Source organism: Onychostoma macrolepis, chromosome 08 (genome assembly GCF_012432095.1).
Source record: "Onychostoma macrolepis isolate SWU-2019 chromosome 08, ASM1243209v1, whole genome shotgun sequence".
NCBI classification, from domain to species: domain Eukaryota; kingdom Metazoa; phylum Chordata; class Actinopteri; order Cypriniformes; family Cyprinidae; genus Onychostoma; species Onychostoma macrolepis.
Window position 1 is genome coordinate 17,104,527 of NC_081162.1, and position 17,829 is coordinate 17,122,355.

A 17,829-nucleotide genomic window follows, 5' to 3' on the forward strand; every position below is an offset into this window, starting at 1 on the left:
AAATAAAACAAAGGCAAAAGATACAGATATACTGATAGTTCTACTTACTTAATAAAATGCACAGTCCAGTTCAATATACTTCTGCTATGTTATCCTAACGTAACTTATAAATAAGTTTGTTGTTAACTTAAAAAAAAAAAAAAAAAAAAAGGTGCTTCCTATGCTAAACACCTACAGATGGTTTCGTGTGTTTGCAGAGCATCAAGTTTTCAGTGTTCTTTCTTCTACATAGAGCTGCATCTGTTTAAAGGCAGATAGAAAAAAAACGTTATGTGATAATGTTGCAATACAAGCTTAATGAAAACATGTGACTTCCCTTTTTTTCGAGAACATATTGTCATGTTGCTATCAGGAAAAAGGTACCGGAGTATCAAAGCTCGTTCTGTCAGATTGCTCAACAGCTTCTTTCCCCAGGCTGTGAGAGCTCTTAACTCCCAATCTCTCTGTCCCCGCTCTGAAACCATGAACACCTCAGCCCCCCAACTATAAATAACTATTGACAAATTTCTCCTAAGTGCAATTCTGGGTGTGCTACACACAGGTGAGTGGGCTATACAAACCACCTGTAGTAACGCACTCGTCCCACTATATGCACACTAGACACTTTCTATAAACACTCCCTGCAACAAAGACTCAATAAGATAATATATGTTTACTTGAATATTGCACTACAAAATAATGTTTACTGGAGCATTGCACTACTAACTCTTTTGCACTATGCGCTGCTTCCCACAAAATCTCTCTTCTGAACAATTTAATGTAAAAAATATATATTCCCTGCACAATTTCATGTACAAATATCTCTTTAGCACTATTTCATGTACAGTATTTATGTAAAGTTCTTGTACAGTCTCAGTTTGTGTACGTGTAGTCAACTAGGTATAGTAGTTATAGTATTTATAGTATATGTATAGTCAGATGGTTAAACTGTTGTATAGCCCTATTGTGTTTTTTGTTTTTTCCTATATTTGCATTGCTGTATGTGTATCTCATGTCTAACTAGTATGTAGCACCGTGGTCCTGCGAGACACGACATTTCGTTCCACTATATGTCCACACATGTAGCAGAATGACAATAAAGCCCAACTTGAACTTGAACTTGATGATGGCCTTTTTTGGCCTGTTGCGATGTGATTAACATGAATGTCAGAATGTCAGTATTTAGTTCCTCTTTCACATTGACAAGTTTGTGTCAAACTTGATGATCCTGTTCTGCAGCATGATTTGAGAATGATCCTAGAGAATTTGTGCTTTAGTTGAATCAATGAAATCTGACTCTCTGTACAGAAGAGCTGTGAATGTCTCACCTTGAGGATATCAGAAGTCATCGTTTTGAGAGGAATGAGTTTTGCTTCTTCCATGTGAACTTCCTGCTCATCTGCTACAATCCATGGAAAATCCTATTAAATATACACAAAACAGACAAGAATGTGAATTTAATATTTTCTGACTTGGTCACCAAACACCGAGATATTTCTCAAAATATCTCCTTTTATGTTCCACAGAAGTAATACAGTCATACAGGTTTGGAATGACATGAGGGTGAGTAAATGATGACAGAAATTTTATTTTTTGTGACCTATCTCTTTAAGGTGAAGGAGCAAACTGAATACAATAAATGAAACCCTATAGTGCAAGTCCATGCATATTATCTAGCCGAGGGTACAGGAAGCGTGAAAACAATAGAAGGAATTATATAAGAGTTCACATCAGGTTTGCATGTAAAGCATTTTTTGTGCAGAATAATTTTTTTGTTTCAGGTTTCCCAGCAGTTCACTTAGATATCAAGTCAACAGAGTGAACTAAAGACAAGATAATAAAAAAATAAATATATATATATATATTATATGGTTTAAAACATACAGCTGCTTTAACACACCTTGATGACCTGAACTTTCTCCATGTTTCTTGTGGCAGCTTCCCTGGTGTGTACCAGCACTGTGAATGTGCATCCTGCAGAGTGGAAGAAAATCCATAATTTAAATGTAAATCTATTAAAACTTTGTTTAATAAGTGTGAGCTCAATTACTGGAATCGATCGTTTTGTGGTAATATCTGAGCTCCTACCTGGAGGATTGTTGTCTAGAACAGCATCACATACGCTGATTTTTAAGATCATCGCTCTCAGCAGTTGCTCCACATGAGACAGCAGAGTCTCTGAGCTGACACAGCAAAACCCAACACACACTTCAGAAAAATGCATAACTTTCACCTGGATTTTAAAACACTAAATCCACTGTCACTCACCTGATGGACAGCAGAGGCGGCTGTGAGATCTCAAACACAAATCTCTCCACTGGATGGTGCTCTTTATCCATGATCACCACTACAACCTTCTCAGCCTCATTCTGCACAAAGAGCACAAAACAAGTCTTAATTATGCACTGTTCAGATGGAAACCATTCTAATCATATTGGTTACCCTGTTTTTAATCAAAAACCTCACCTTCTCTATCAGTGGCTTGACACAATGGAGCGTGTCTTGAATGTACTGATTTAACTCAGGATGACATGACATCTGTCAAATTAAATAGAAGTGGTCAAATACCTTCAGCAACATTTTCTGTCTATTTCTCTTTTCCCATTGCATGATGAATTACCAAAGCAGTGCTAATTCGTACTGCCATCAATCTTAAAAACATTACCTGCACAGGCACGTTGTATTTCTTCCTTTTCTGAAAAATACCAGATGGATAAATCTCTCTGACATATAGGATGAGGTGAATGGCCACTTCCAAAAACTCACACAGAATGTCAGCAACAACTGAAAACGACCAATATATAAAAAAAAATATTCACAATGTCGTTATTTGAAAGCTGTACAGTGCATTACATTAACAAATGAACTAAAAGTTACCTTGGCCAAAATTAAGATCCTGCCTCGTCAGAGTGGTCATACTGAAATAGCCAAAATATATGCAACAACCTTTAATGAAAAGAGGAGCGTCTCGTTTATAAAATGTCAGCGGTCATGCATGGTTGCTCCAGAATACGTGTGATTGAGTGTTGTGTTCGAAAGAAAACTATTACTGTAATACACTCAGTCCGATTATCGGGAAAATGTCTGTCATCCACAAATAAACAAACATTAAATAAAACACTTCTCGAAGGATGTTTATACTTTTCTTCTGTAATCTGTAAGAGAACAGCAGCGCTATAAGGCTATACGTCTGCTGCCACCTACCGGAGCGGAAGAAGAACGCGACAACAAACCATAATGACACTAATCTGTTAAAGAAAAAACTGGATTTTGCATTTACTTGTTTTCAGTAAGTATGCTGGTAGCAAGAAGACCAAGTATCTCAAATAAACTGTATGACAACAGGTAAAATAACTTATTTTGGCGCGAATAAATGACACATTTCTGAGCAAACTATAGGTGAGAAATATAGACTAACATTAACAGAACGGAACAAACTGTTAACTGACATGTGTCCACTTCTTCAGGGATTTCATAAAATATAATTTATTTATTTATTTAAAGCTATTCATGAAATTATTATTTATTCACATTTAGTCCTACATAATAAAATCCTGTTTAACTCAGGGGACCCGACCAGCAGTTTATTTTTATTTAACTAGCACAGCATGTAGTTCAGGGATTTCATTTATGACAGGCTGTGAGCAAAGGTTTACCTGAATGACCTCATGGACCCGCTGATCTTTAGAAATGACATACATAAGAGTGTCAGAGGCTAAGGATTTGATTGACTTACCAGTTGATGTCCTGAGAACATGTGAGTATTCAAATTATGCTTTGATTCAGGACAGATTTGCAGATAAAGTAGGAAAATCATCAGAATAGTCATTTAATCAGTAGCTTACTTGATTGTAACTGTGTTACTGCAGTACATACTTTAGCTATTTGGGAAAAACAACTATAACTCTGTGAAACATTGAATATGAATACAAAATTGAACAGCTGTATACTATGTACACTGGACTTCAGTGCTTTATCTTATTCATTAACTCTTCTTTATTATGGATTACGGAATTGCTGAATGATTAACTTTCCAAGACAGAAACGTCCATAACCGGAAAGTAAATACTGCCTTAAGCTCTCCAAAGACACTTTCTTGACGTGAAAAGAAGCAGGATAAGCTTTTGTTTAAATAGTTTGCTAGTAGTTTCTCCTTTTTATGCTTGTTTGCTTTATAGCTGATGAGAAGCAGAGACCTGAAAGGAAATGGACATGAACATGCAAGTGCCTCATTCACAGTCCAGACTGATTGGGTGAGAATCTATTCTATATATTTCATATAACTGATCAATTATGTTCAGAAGAAGAAAAAAAAAAAAATTATGTTCAGAAGTTGTGGTTGGAGTCAATTAAATAACTCATGTCAATCACATCTGTGCCCATATAGTCTCTGTAACAGACTGTGCATCGGACGGCTTGGCATTGCAATGAAAGTGACAGTGTCAATGACTGTGATGGTAGTTATATACATTGTTGGATACATCACAGGATTCTACGTTTACCGATGCTGAAGAGGACACTATATTGACAGAACTGACTATTTAAGGAACTGGCTGTTATTTGAAACATGAATTATGTCCATCAAAGGAGTACCAAAATGTGTTTTAAAATTTATTATTTTTTTTGAATAAATGACTTTTATTTAAACATTAATCAAGTGTTAACAAATAAAATACTTAAAAAACAGATTTTATTTAATTTCTTATTTGAATGTCAATGACCAGTGCATTAGCGGTCGCAATACATAGCCTATAATTTGCTATTATACCAAGAATAAAATAAAGTTAACAGTAAACACTTTAGAGTGAGGTTTAATTTTTGGTTAATGGATTATCATGAACTAACAAGGAACAACACTTTTACAGCCGCTTTTAGCCGTCTTTGTACATACACTACGGTTCAAACATTTGGGGTCAGTCAGATTAAATTTTTTAGAGACAATATTTTTATTCAGCAAGTATGGATTAAATTGAACAAAATTGACAGTAAACACATTTAAACTAGTTTTTAACATTGATAATAATATGAAATGCTGTAGAGAAAAGGCTGCTGAAATATGCAGCTTTTCTTTCACAGGACTAAATATAAAAACAATTATTTAAAATTGTAGTAATATTCCATAATATTACTGTTTTTACTGTATTTTGGATCAAATAAATGCCTTGGTGAGCATAGTATCTTACCAACCCCAAAATTTGGAATGGTAGTGTATACCAAGTCATTTTCATGTTGAACATTATTATTGTTTTAAGAATGAAAACAACACATAATGCATTAACTAATGTAAGAAAACTGAACATTATTTTACACTGTTTGCAATTAATTTGACATTAGTCCTGGTCATAGATGATTTTAATAGTATCCACATCCTGCTCTTCTAGCATTTGGTCAATAATCTCATCTTTTGATGAAGAAAACAAGCTTGCATTTACTTTGACAATCCATGCCGTGATCCTTTGGTTAGTATAATACTCATCCTCCTGACTGTCCATCATTTCCTTCTCAATAGCTGAATCAGAGAATGGCTGTGCAGGTCTGTCTTTAGATACACTTGCTGAATCCTTCATCCTTTCTGTCATTACTTCTCTGTCTTTGGCACTGACGTTACTGGGCTCTACATCCAGAAGTCCATCCTGTGGCAGCCCTGCTGATACACCAGAGATCTTGTCCTGTCTCAGATCTTGGTTTTGAACCTGCAGACTGTCATTAAAAACAGCCAGTCCATTGAAGATCAGCTGACATCCCTGCCTTTGTCTGCTGAACAATGCCTTGTCCATCCTTACGCTGGTGGACAAGATATTGGCTTTCTTCTCCTGACATTCTACGCCCCAGCTTGACACGCAGGTTTTTGCACTAGACATGGAGATGGTGGATATTCTTGGGCTGTGTATTGGAGGCAGCGAGCTACTCTTTGTCAAAGTCCTGCCATCGTTCCCCTTCGGCATTAAAACCTTATGAGGTTTGATGGTTTGATCTTTTCCATTTCCAGCCAGTTTCCATCCTGATGATAAATGGTAGGATCCCTTCTTTCCAATCAACTCCAGACAGATGGGCAGAGATGGACTGGAGGTCTTAAATGTCCCAAACGTATGGAAATTCTCCTGGATGTTGAGAGTTTTGCTAGATCCAGTCTTCCATCTTGTCCTGTGGTCCCAAATGTGATTCCTCTGGGTCATTTTCATAAATTTTTAATAAGAGCAATATGAACGACTGTCAATGTCATGTAGCATGATGGACTGTCCTGAGAGACAGTGTCCTGCTTGCATCTCTTATAGACAGCTCAGACTTACTCTCCTCCTCTTTACATTTCCTGAGTAGGCCAGTCATCTGATCTGTAACCAAACCCGGAGCATTCATGTGCTCCACAGGCACAAACAAACACAGGATGCAAACAATGCTACTGTCACTTTACTAAACATGTCTGAAAATGTGCATTTTAAAAGTTACTGCTAACCTAACTATAAACTGAATTGTGAGACCAACTACTAGTTTTAATGATAGTTTTTCACCCAGAGGGTCAAAAGTTCCAATAGAGTCATCCTGAGGTCAAAAACCCTGCTCAAGGAAGTAAACTTGATATTGAAAGATTCGACTGTATAATTTTATAGCTTACCCAATCGAGAGATTTAGCAAAAGAGGGAAAGTCTACAAAAAAAATTGAAGTTTATTTTACTGACAAGGACAAAATAACTTTTACATTAATTATATTAGAAGTGCAAATCTGTACACTAAGGTGGAAACAAAAGACAGGAGTGTAAATGAGAACCATTGAATCCAAAATTTGAATTAATAGCAGTTTTAATTTGATGAGAGAGAAAACTGTATGGAAAGCAGGGTAAATGAATTACAAAATTAGAAAGAAAACCAACAGCTGAATTTTGTTATCGGATGACAGTTAGATTGCTGACGTCGGACATCAGGTCAGTTTTTGATGGGTAAACCACTTTAAGGTTTCCATCTACGTCCATGACCTTCACTTGTAGTACGGTCAGCTCAGGGGAGGCCAGGTCCTCTGCGGGACGAACTGAAATCACATCCGTCTCTTCATCCGAGCCCACATCCTCCTTTGCATCAAAGGTTAATTTATTAAGCTCTGCCATTTTCTGAAATAGAAACAAGAATAGTCAGAGAAAATGTATGAATATTACACTAATAAACATGGATGCTGTTTTCCACTGTAAATATTCACAGCTTGCTAAACGCTACTAACCACCATGAATGCTTATGTAAAATACTTGTGTAATTGCCTTTGGATGAGGATAACTCTAAAAACAGATGCCTTTTTTAATGGTCTTGGTACTTAGTAACTGCTAATGAATGCTGATAAACTGAAAGCAATGACCCAGCTTAATAACTGATTTAATGGCACTGATTATTCAGAGTGTCTTTTAGAGTAAAATATTCAGTAGTTATTTGAGCTGTCGTGAAAGAAGAATGTGCGAAAGTGGAACAGGTCATTTGTATCATGGAGGAAATCTCACAGCTGCAATCTAAACCAATTCCTTGGTTTTATCTTCCTTGTCACATTTCACGGTTTTCCATCACGTCAAGTACTTTTTTCTAATGGCAAAAAAAGGATTTTTAAGTTTTAGGAACATTAATTAAACCAAACAAACAATTTGACTAATAAAATCAGCAGCAGTCAGGCGCTCTTGAATTGCACTTGTATTATGTGATGGTGCAATGCCTCCGAGACACTGTACACCGTGTGGGTGCAGAAAGATGAGCTCATTTCTTCCACTAGCCAGCGTATCAGCATTCAAAAGCTATGCAGTCAAATAGCATACCAATGCTAATCCGATCCTGCACTCTTACAGCGCAGACTCAAATCAGTGCTTTCACTGTAGAGTAGGATAGCTCATATAAAATATTATACATTATTTACAGCATAGCAATACTAGTACAAATCAATATGAAAACAAAAATCAGCCAAAAACATGAAATGGACAATCCTACACATCTCTAGTACTACAGACACTGCAGGATTGATGTTGATAAAGGAATCATTTAGTTGTGATTCTATTGTCATACAATTTGGTTCATATGTAATAAACACAAAATGCAAAATTAAATACATTTTAAAATATAAAATAAATCATGTAAAATAAAACACTAGTAATATCTTACTATTATCAGTGTGTCCATGACATCTTTACAGATCTGCAGACTGGTGGAGCTCGTCACCTCTAAAAACAGCTCTTGTGTGGACTTCTTTATCTGCAGAGACAGAAGTTTGCTAAAAATGCTGTTTTGCAAAAATAATACCAACTATAATAATAAAAAATAAATCTCTTTTAAATGTGAAAAATAAAAAATAAAATAAACATTTGCATTAATAAGAATGTATTAATATGACATCACTGCTTCACATGCTTTAATATTTTATGGTAACACTTTATTTCGATAGTCCACTTTAGACATTCTACTAATAGTAAGTAACTTTGCAACTACACGTCAACTAGCAGTCATTAGAGTATTAGTAGACTGTCTGCTTAATATCTTCTAACACTTTGTTTTGATGGGTCCACAACATACAACATACTGAGTATGAGAAACTTTGCAAGTACGTCAACTTATTCTACTAACCCTAAACCTACCCTACTGAGAGTTAGTAGACATGTAGTTGCAAATGAATGAGAATTAGTTGACATGTAGTTACAAAGTTACTTCTAGTTAGTAGAATGTCTAAAGTGGACTATCGAAATAAAGTGTAACCTATTTTGTTTTTATGACATACTTTCAATGTCCATCTGGATAAAGAAATAATAAACATAATTAAAAAAAAAAAACATATGAAGCCATTAAATCAGTCGAGTTGATTATCATGATCAAGACCTGAAATAACCTTTGCATACTTCACTTAATTTGCATAGATTACCTTTGTCCTCTCGCTGTTTGTGATTGGTGGGAAAGAGACCACATGATCCTCTGCGTCAACCAAGCAGGGGTAAAGATCTTTCCCATCAAGGAGTTGAAGGTATCTGGGTTGAAGAATTAAAAGTTGGGAATACGTCCATGAAACGCTGAATAATGAATTAATTCACTGTGTCACAGTTCAGTATTTGTACTTAGTGTTCTGTGCAGTCAGTGTGATTACATGGATGAAATTACACCAATTACCCACAACAACAGGATAGGTGTCTGACAAATGAGGGATATTTTTCGGATCACTTAGAAAGGGCGTAGATCAGGGTTCCTCGAATCTTGCCCTGGAGGGCCAATGTGCTGCAGAGTTTAGCTCCAACCCTGATCAAACTCACCTGTCTGTGATTTTCTAATGATCCTTAAGACAATGATTGCATGCTCAGGTGTGTTTGATTAGGGTTAGAGCTAAACTCTGCAGGAAAGTGCATCACGTGGGCCAGATTTGAGGATGCCTGGCGTAGATAGTAAACAATGCAACTGAAGACCATGACCTAGCTCTTTTGCACTGTTAGATTTTGCACAAAACCACTCATTTGCTTAACAGATTGTGCCCTCCACAGTTTCAAACTCTACTGTAGACAGACAAGTCACTGTAATATTAAATATTTGCCACTATTAATATTATATAGGCAGGTATTTAATATGCACTTTCTTACTTGTGGAGTCCTGAAACGTTTTGTCGCTTTTTCTGCTTTCTCTGTTCATCTGCTTCCTGTTGAAGCATCTTCAGAAGTTCAGCTGCCTTCATCTCCTTACGACCCAGAGGAACTATCTACACACATTGACAATATTATCAAATTTTTGTTGTAAAACGACACACACACATATATACACATATACACACACACACACACATTTTTTCCTTGTAAGTTATTTCAAAAAGTGAAACTTTCATATTTTAGATTCATTGCATGTAAAGTAAAACATTTCAAAAGTTTTTTTTGTTTTAATTTTGATGATTAGAGCTTACAGCTCATGAAAGTCAAAAATCAGTATCTCAAAATATTAGAATATTGACATTTGAATTTCAATAAATGGCCATCCCTACAGTATAAATTTCGGGTATCTCTTGTTCTTTGAAACCACAATAATGGAGAAGACTGCTGACTTGGCAATGATCCAGAAGATGAAAATTGACACCCTCCACAAAGAGGGTAAGTCACAGAGGGTCATTACTGAAAGGTGTGGCTGTTTACAGAGTGCTGTATCAAAGCATATTAAATGCAAAGTTGACTGGAAGGAATAATTTGGGTAGGAAAAGGTGCACAAGCAACAGGGATGACCACAAGCTTGAGAATACTGCCAAGCAAAGCTGATTCAAACACTTGTGAGAGCTTCACAAGGAGTGAACTGAAGCTGTAGTCAGTGCAGTGCATCAAGAGTCATCACGCTCAGACATCTTCAGGAAAAGGGCTACCAAGCCACTTCTGAAGTAGAGACAACGTCAGAAGAATCTTACCTGGGCTGTGGAGAAAAAGAACTGGACTGTTGCTCAGTGGTCCAAAGTCCTCTTTTCAGATGAAAGTAAATTTTGCATTTCATTTGGAAATCAAGGTCCCAGAGTCTGGAGGAAGAGTGAAGAGGCACAGAATCCATGTTGCTTGAAGTCCAGTGTGAAGTTTCCACAGTCAGTGATGATTTGGGCTGCCATGTCATCTGCTGGTGTTGGTCCACTGTGTTTTCTGATGTCCACAGTCAACGCAGCCATCTACCAGGACATTTTAGAGTACTTCATGCTTCCTTCTGTTGACAAGCTTTATGGAGATGCTGATTTCATTTTCCAGCAGGACTTGGCACCTGCCCACACTGCCAAAGGTACCAAAAGCTGGTTCAATGACCATAGTGTTACTGTGCTTGATTGCCCAGCAAACTCGCCTGACCTGAACCCCATAGAGAAAGATGAGCTGAAGGCCACTGTCAAAGAAACCTGGGCTTCCATACCACCTCAGCAGTGCCACAAACTGATCACCATGCCGAATTGAGGCAGTAATTAAAGCAAAAGAAGTCCCTACCGAGTATTGAGTACGTATACAGTAAATGAACATACTTTCCAGAAAGCCAACAATTCACTAAAAATGTTTTTTTTTTTTATTGGTCTTATGAAGTAAATTCTAATTTGTTGAGATAGTGAATTGGTGGGTTTTTGTTCAATGTGAGCCTAAATCACCACAATTAAAAGAACCAAAGACTTAAACTACTTCATTCTGTGTGCATTGAATTTATTTAATACACGAGTTTCACAATTTGAGTTAAATTACTGAAATAAATGAACTTTTCCACGACATTCTAATTTATTGAGATGCACCTGTGTATATACATATATATATACACACATACATACACAGTGGGGCAAAAAAGTATTTAGTCAGCCACCAATTGTGCAAGTTCTCCCACTTAAAAAGATGAGAGAGGCCTGTAATTTTCATCATAGGTATACCTCAACTATGAGAGACAAAATGAGAAGAAAAAAAATCCAGAAAATCACATTTTAGGATTTTTAAAGAATTAATTGGTAAATTCCTCTGTAAAATAAGTATTTGGTCACCTACAAACAAGCAAGATTTCTGGCTCTCACAGACCTGTAACAACTTCTTTAAGAGGCTCCTCTGTCCTCCACTCGTTACCTGTATTAATGGCATCTCGTTATCAGTATAAAAGACACCTGTCCACAACCTCAAACAGTCCAACTCCAAACTCCACCATGGCCAAGACCAAAGAGCTGTCAAAGGACACCAGAAACAAAATTGTAGACCTGCACCAGGCTGGGAAGACTGAATCTGCAATAGGTAAGCAGCTTGGTGTGAAGAAATCAACTGTGGGAGCAATTATTAGAAAATGGAAGACATACAAGACCACTGATAATCTCCTCGATCTGGGGCTCCACGAAGATCTCACCCGTGGGGTCAAAATGATCACAAGAACTGTGAGCATAAATCCCAGAACCACACGGGGGGACCTAGTGAATGACCTGCAGAGAGCTGGGACCAAAGTAACAAAGGCTACCATCAGTAATACACTGCGCCGCCAGGGACTCAAATCCTGCAGTGCCAGACGTGTCTCCCTGCTTAAGCCAGTACATGTCCGGGCCCGTCTGAAGTTTGCTAGAGAGCATTTGGATGATCCAGAAGAGGATTGGGAGAATGTCATATGGTCAGATGAAACCAAAATATAACTTTTTGGTAAAAACTCAACTTGTCGTGTTTGGAGGAGAAAGAATGCTGAGTTGCATCCAAAGAACACCATACCTACTGTGAAGCATGGGGGTGGAAACATCATGCTTTGGGGCTGTTTTTCTGCAAAGGGACCAGAACAACTGATCCGTGTAAACGAAAGAATGAATGGGGCCATGTATCGTGAGATTTTGAGTGAAAACCTCCTTCCATCAGCAAGGGCATTGAAGATGAAACGTGGCTGGGTCTTTCAGCATGACAATGATCCCAAACACACCACCCAGGCAACGAAGGAGTGGCTTCGTAAGAAGCATTTCAAGGTCCTGGAATGGCCTAGCCAGTCTCCAGATCTCAACCCCATCAAAAATCTTTGGAGGGAGTTGAAAGTCCGTGTTGCCCAGCGACAGCCCCAAAACATTACTGCTCTAGAGGAGATCTGCATGGAGGAATGGGCCAAAATACCAGCAACAGTGTGTGAAAACCTTGTGAAGACTTACAGAAAACGTTTGACCTCTGTCATTGCCAACAAAGGGTATATAACAAAGTATTGAGATGAAATTTTGTTATTGACCAAATAATTATTTTCCACCATAATTTGCAAATAAATTCTTTAAAAATCCTACAATGTGATTTTCTGGATTTTTTTTCTCATTTTGTCTCTCATAGTTGAGGTATACCTATGATGAAAATTACAGGCCTCTCTCATCTTTTTAAGTGGGAGAACTTGCACAATTGGTGGCTGACTAAATACTTTTTTGCCCCACTGTATATACTCTGCAGTAGGTATGTTTTTTTTTTTTTTTTATGTGGCAGCAATAAGTTAATGAAAAATTTCATTTTTTTTGTTATTAACACTCGAGGACGTGCTAGATTGTGAATATAATCAGCTGAAAAGGTTTCTGTTACTATATTCACAATATAGCATAAAACGCATCTTAGATTATTACTTAAGTCTGTTCTCTGGCATATACACTGCTGTTCAAAAGTTTGGGATCAGTAAGATTTTTAATGTTTCTTATGCTCATCAGGGCTGCATCTATTTGATCAAAAATACAGAAAATATTATATGTGAAATATTATTTTAATTTAAAATAAGTTTTCTATTTTAATTAATTATAATTTATTCCTGTGAAGCAAAGCTGAATTTTCAGCATCTTTACTCCAGTCTTCAGTGCCACATGATCCTTCAAAAATCATTCTAATATGCTGATTTATAATCAATGTTAGAACAATGTTGTTATTTTTTGGGACCTGTGATACTTTTCAGAATTCTTTGATAAGTAAGTTAAAAAGAAATACACACTACTACTCAAAAGTTTGGGATCAGTAATTTTTTTTCCTCTTTTTTAAAAAAAAGAAATTAATATTTTTATTCAGCAAGGATGTGTTAAACGGATAAAGTTATTGTAACGACTTATATTATTATTATTATTGTTAGAAAAGAGCTCTATTTTGAATAAATACTGTTCTTTTTAACTTTTTATTCATCAAAGAAAGAAGTATCACAGGTTCCAAAAAAATAATAAGCAGCACAACAGTTTCCACACTGATAATAAATCAGCATATTAGAATGATTTCTGAAGGATCATGTGACACTGAAGACTGGAGTAATGGCTGATGAAAACTCAGAAATAAATTATATTTTAAAGTATATTAAAATAGGAAACCAACATTAGAAATTGCAATAATTTTTCACAATATTACTGTTTTTTCTGTATTTTTGATCAAATAAATACAGCCCTGATGAGCATAAGAGACTCCATTAAAAAAACATTAAAAATCTTACTGATCCCAAACTTGAACGGCAGTGTAAATGAAACCATCAATTATGAGAATGAAGCAACGTAACACATCCTATTGTCCCACTGCCTGTGGCCTCTTAGAGAGGTGCCGAATTCACTGTCAACACAAAAGAAACAACAGCGAGAAAAAGGACTGTTCATTTATTATTAAAAACTGAGGATTATGGGACTTCACCATGTCATTAGTCAGCTGGTGGCTTTGAAACCAGATTCCTGCCATTCAAAAAAAACTGTATCGACAACGGTTATTAAATATTCATCATTCCTGCATTGTTTGTCTGTTATGTAACCAGTGGAGATGCTCTGATTGATGAGTTACGTAACAAACTACTGGGACAATTATGACTGAAACAGCAAGACTGTTTAATTGTGTTGAATTGAGGATTTATTACAAAAAGAATACCAAGTATACATATGAAACCCGAAAATTTGATAAACCTCCTCTCATACCTTCAGTGTATCTGCTGGTCTGGCGTCATACAACAGAGGTGCCTTCAGCAAGCCAAGGTCATGAGTTGCGATGGTCGCCGTCGTCCTTTTGGCACAAATCTCATCGTGAAGTTTGGTCTGTAGACAAAATACACTGATATTTATATAAGCTTATATAAAATCAATTAAAAAAGACAGATAGATAGAACACAAGAGTTCTGATGGGTGAGACATTTATTTATGTGTCACCTGAGCAACTAGAAATCGCTTGAGTGCATTTCCTTGTCTGAGGTTCATGCCTTTCACAATGCAGCACACAATGTATGGACGAACATCCTTGACGCCTGCAGAAACTTTGACTGTCACAGCCGTGGGTGCCTCGGATACATGCAGAACTCTCACAACCATCCGATTAAGCTCATCCACTTCCTCTGCCTCTTTTTTGCCTTTCTGCTTTGCACCGCTTTTCTTCTTTGAGACGTTACGGCCTCCGTCAAGCTTCTCGCTCACATCTCCATCCTGCTGCTTGCCTTTTCCTTTCCCCCTCCCACCTACCCTCAGGTAGTCTAGGACTGATTTAGTCTGGCAGCCGTTCACCATCTTCTCAAGCCTCTTGTCCTTCAGCTTGTTCCCTTTAAAGTTGGTCTCTTTCAGCTTGGGGCAGTCAGCCAACTCAAATGGAAGATCTTGGAGCTTGTTGCTGGAGAGATCCAAAACCTGAGAGAGAAGAGAGTGAGATGCATGAGATAATGCTAAAAAGCTTTTCAAATATTATTAATGCATATTAATACACAGTGATTTTCTGTATTTGAATCACTGTATTATTATACAGAGATAAAATACATTTTATTAACATATTTTATTTGGAGTACATAATACACCAATTACAATCTTTTGAATTACTTAAAAAACAAATCATTAGAATTGATATTTACTGAACCGTTGTTTATATCAAATTCAAAATGTTATAAAAGTCTGTAATAGTGGAATGCTTCCATTTAGCAATTCTTTCTAAAAAATAAAATAAAATTACAAATGATAGACCTAATAATACAAATAATAATGAATTGTAGTAATATTTTAAGTACTTAATACAGCATCTACATTTTTTAGAATTACTTATATATATATATATATATTATTGATATTTAATCACTATACTTATTAAAAGGACAAAAAAGTCTAAGCTTGGACTGCTTCCATTTTGAATTTAATTCAAACATTTTAATGATAAATTATAGTCCTGTTATCAGCAAAAATAAATAAATAAAATAAAAATAAATAAAACAAATAATAAAAAATCCATATAATGATAATAGGAATAAAAATAACACATTCTACCCACAATAATAATAATATATTGTGAGTATATAATACACCACCAACACTCTTTGTGCTTACTTTCAAAATCACAACTGATTAAAATGTGTATGTATTGAACCACTGAACATTAAATTCACATACAGTAGGAATATTAGATATTGTGATGAAACGCACCTTCAGCGCAGGCAGCTTATGAACCTCACTGCTCAGCTCCTCTATCGCGTTTTCTGATGCAATGATGCTGCTGAGGAGCTCCAGGCTGGAGCACCATAAGTCATCTGGGAGCCGAGAGAGTGCGTTTTTGGACACATTGATGCTGGCGAGCTTCACACACTTGCTCAGACCATCCGGCAGAGCAGCGATGCTGTTGCAGCTGACATTTAAAGTGTTGAGCTCGCTCAGTGCACAGACCTCCTCGGGCAAAGCCTGCAGCTGGTTGACAGACAAATCCAGGACTTTGATCGCCTTCAGATCACCGATGCTTTTTGGGACTGAAGTGAGCTTGTTCCTGCAGAGGATCAGACTCTGTAGATGGGACAGATGTCTGATGTTCTCGTGGATCTCATGTAAACTGGGACATTGACTGATCTCCAGGTAGTTTAGGAGCGAGAGAGAATAAAGTCGCGCGTGAAGTCCACCGCTGCTCTGGATCTTTTTGTCAACCGTTGAACCCTGAAGCACCAGCTCACGCCTGTTCTCATTTTCTGCCTTTTCTATTTCAGGCCAAATATTCAGTGAGCTGTTTCCTTCAGCCATGCTGCCCAACGTAACCCGGAACGTGGATGCAACCCGGAAGAGTTTAATAAGATGCCGGTTTTTAATCTATTTCCTATTAAAATGTAATTAACTTAATTAACCATCGGATCTAGGATTTTCATATTTCGTATTTTAATAGTAATATTTTACACATTGTCTTAGGGTAACTCTCCCTTGTCAAACCAGAGCTATTATAAAGGACTACAAGAACCAGCATCCCTTTTTCTTCGATAGAGTCTGGACTTTTGATTCACTAAAGTGACTCGAATCTTTTGAATCCGTTCATCTAAAAGATTCTTTCACTGATTCAGTAGGTGGCGAAATAGACATTTTGTTAATAGAATAACATATATAATATATTTATTCAATTTGTATAACACATACATATAAAAATAAATATAGAAAATATAGAATAAATATAAAATTCAACGTGATGAAAGGTTGTAAAATTAAAAAAATGTCCCACTGTGGAACTACAAACAGAAACAACAAAGAATTATGGGCATACACACTTATACGAAAACAGAATGTAATAAACTATTAAGAAATTTGGGAATTAAATAGAAAAAAGAATATAGAATATATTAAGGGAAATATAAATATAAAACGTTATATAAAGGTAATAAATCAATAACAAAATTATATTATTAAACATGGGAGACACGTACTTCAACCAGGATAGACTTAAGTGAACAAAAGTACTGCACATAGAAGTGAACAAGAGTCAGTATACGGAAGTGAACGAAAATGATTCGCTCACGTAAAAGATTCATTCAAAAACACCGGATTCTTTCAAGAACAAACGAAAGACTCGCGCATGCGCACACGATTCAGTTGTCAAACGGTGGTTATGGAGATAAAGGTAGGCAACTGCTGTATCTGGGTAAACAACTTATTTATCGAAATTGTATCTGCCAAATAGTGAATATTAGTACTACTCTAAGAATGAGTGATTCTGAGCTTTATCTGATTAACGTGTGGTTTGTGATTAAGATCCTTATTGCTGGAGGAGTTGTATCCGTAATGTTAACGTACTGTTTAGTTAGCCAGATTGCACGCTAACGCTAAATACTTTACATAACAATAATGGTTATGACTAAGGTTCTTTATAATACGCAGCAAACCTCTGAATACATGTGCAATATTTAAGTGCAGACTTCACTGAAATTACAGTGTTACAACAAGTAGCTACCAATGTGGTAGTAATGTGTATTTAATGTGAATTTAAATAGATACACCTTGCATTGCTGCTGTTAATTAATTGTTCATTTGAATAAGTATTTTTGTGTTATTCTAGTTTGATTCTAGAGATATTTATGTACTCTAAGCATATATCATAAATGACATATTACTCTCATGTAAAGGAATGTTGCCAAATTACAGGTTCCTTCTGTATAATTTATGTTAGGAGTGCTGGTGCTTTGTGAAATTAAACATCCTGTATT

The 17,829-nt window shown here is 36.3% G+C and overlaps 4 protein-coding genes across 10 annotated transcripts in view; 2 read left to right on the forward strand and 2 right to left on the reverse strand.

Moving 5' to 3' along the window:
* Window positions 1–99: 99 nt before the first annotated feature.
* mad2l2 (mitotic arrest deficient 2 like 2) lies at window positions 100–3,125 on the reverse strand. The gene is made up of 8 exons (XM_058784267.1): window positions 2,857–3,125; window positions 2,645–2,763; window positions 2,446–2,517; window positions 2,248–2,348; window positions 2,068–2,162; window positions 1,880–1,953; window positions 1,308–1,400; window positions 100–240 (listed from the first exon to the last, which is right to left on the reverse strand). The coding sequence occupies exons 1-8, from the start codon at window positions 2,894–2,896 to the stop codon at window positions 202–204; spliced, it is 633 nt and encodes a 210-aa protein (XP_058640250.1). The 5' UTR covers window positions 2,897–3,125; the 3' UTR covers window positions 100–201.
* A 77-nt stretch (window positions 3,126–3,202) lies between these two features.
* On the forward strand, window positions 3,203–4,606 carry smim1 (small integral membrane protein 1). Of its 4 annotated transcripts, XM_058784270.1 has the most exons (4): window positions 3,203–3,268; window positions 3,617–3,736; window positions 4,158–4,232; window positions 4,367–4,606. In XM_058784270.1, the coding sequence occupies exons 3-4, from the start codon at window positions 4,186–4,188 to the stop codon at window positions 4,488–4,490; spliced, it is 171 nt and encodes a 56-aa protein (XP_058640253.1). In that variant the 5' UTR covers window positions 3,203–3,268; window positions 3,617–3,736; window positions 4,158–4,185; the 3' UTR covers window positions 4,491–4,606. The 4 variants fall into 4 exon arrangements, with proteins under 4 accessions (XP_058640253.1, XP_058640255.1, XP_058640254.1 ...); XM_058784272.1 differs by lacking the exon at window positions 3,617–3,736 and having other exon boundaries at window positions 3,218–3,268; XM_058784271.1 differs by lacking the exon at window positions 3,203–3,268 and having other exon boundaries at window positions 3,275–3,736.
* Window positions 4,607–6,713: 2,107 nt separating this feature from the next.
* On the reverse strand, window positions 6,714–16,610 carry lrrc47 (leucine rich repeat containing 47). Its single transcript, XM_058784254.1, has 7 exons — window positions 15,803–16,610; window positions 14,555–15,022; window positions 14,327–14,443; window positions 9,561–9,676; window positions 8,858–8,960; window positions 8,107–8,196; window positions 6,714–7,082 (listed from the first exon to the last, which is right to left on the reverse strand). Exons 1-7 carry the CDS (start codon window positions 16,382–16,384, stop codon window positions 6,861–6,863), a joined length of 1,698 nt encoding a protein of 565 aa, XP_058640237.1. The 5' UTR covers window positions 16,385–16,610; the 3' UTR covers window positions 6,714–6,860.
* A 350-nt stretch (window positions 16,611–16,960) lies between these two features.
* cep104 (centrosomal protein 104) overlaps window positions 16,961–17,829 on the forward strand; it is a 34,436-nt gene continuing 33,567 nt past the window's right edge. For 2 of the 4 annotated variants that reach the window (XR_009272428.1, XM_058784252.1), the window contains exon 1: window positions 16,962–17,246. Coding sequence is in view for 3 of the 4 variants with exons in the window: in XM_058784252.1 (XP_058640235.1) it covers window positions 17,132–17,246 (115 nt within the window). In the remaining variant the exon portion in view is untranslated. Of the gene's footprint in view, window positions 17,247–17,829 lie in introns of all 4 variants that reach the window. The other 2 variants (XM_058784253.1, XM_058784251.1) reach the window with 2 other exon arrangements.

Bases quoted from the DNA above. Each gene is read 5' to 3' on its own strand.
- mad2l2 (XM_058784267.1), bottom strand. From the start codon at position 2,896: ATGACCACTCTGACGAGGCAGGATCTTAATTTTGGCCAAG. The intron at 2,163-2,247 runs GTGAGTGACAGT...TTGCTGTGTCAG, and splicing joins CCGCCTCTGCTGTCCATCAG to CTCAGAGACTCTGCTGTCTC. The intron at 241-1,307 runs GTGAGACATTCA...GCCTTTAAACAG, and splicing joins TGACTTCTGATATCCTCAAG to ATGCAGCTCTATGTAGAAGA.
- smim1 (XM_058784270.1), top strand. From the start codon at position 4,186: ATGGACATGAACATGCAAGTGCCTCATTCACAGTCCAGACTGATTGG. The intron at 4,233-4,366 runs GTGAGAATCTAT...GTGCCCATATAG, and splicing joins TCACAGTCCAGACTGATTGG to TCTCTGTAACAGACTGTGCA.
- lrrc47 (XM_058784254.1), bottom strand. From the start codon at position 16,384: ATGGCTGAAGGAAACAGCTCACTGAATATTTGGCCTGAAATAGAAAAG. The intron at 14,444-14,554 runs GTGACACATAAA...TTTTGTCTACAG, and splicing joins AGCGATTTCTAGTTGCTCAG to ACCAAACTTCACGATGAGAT. The intron at 9,677-14,326 runs GTATGAGAGGAG...CAATGTGTGTAG, and splicing joins GACCAGCAGATACACTGAAG to ATAGTTCCTCTGGGTCGTAA.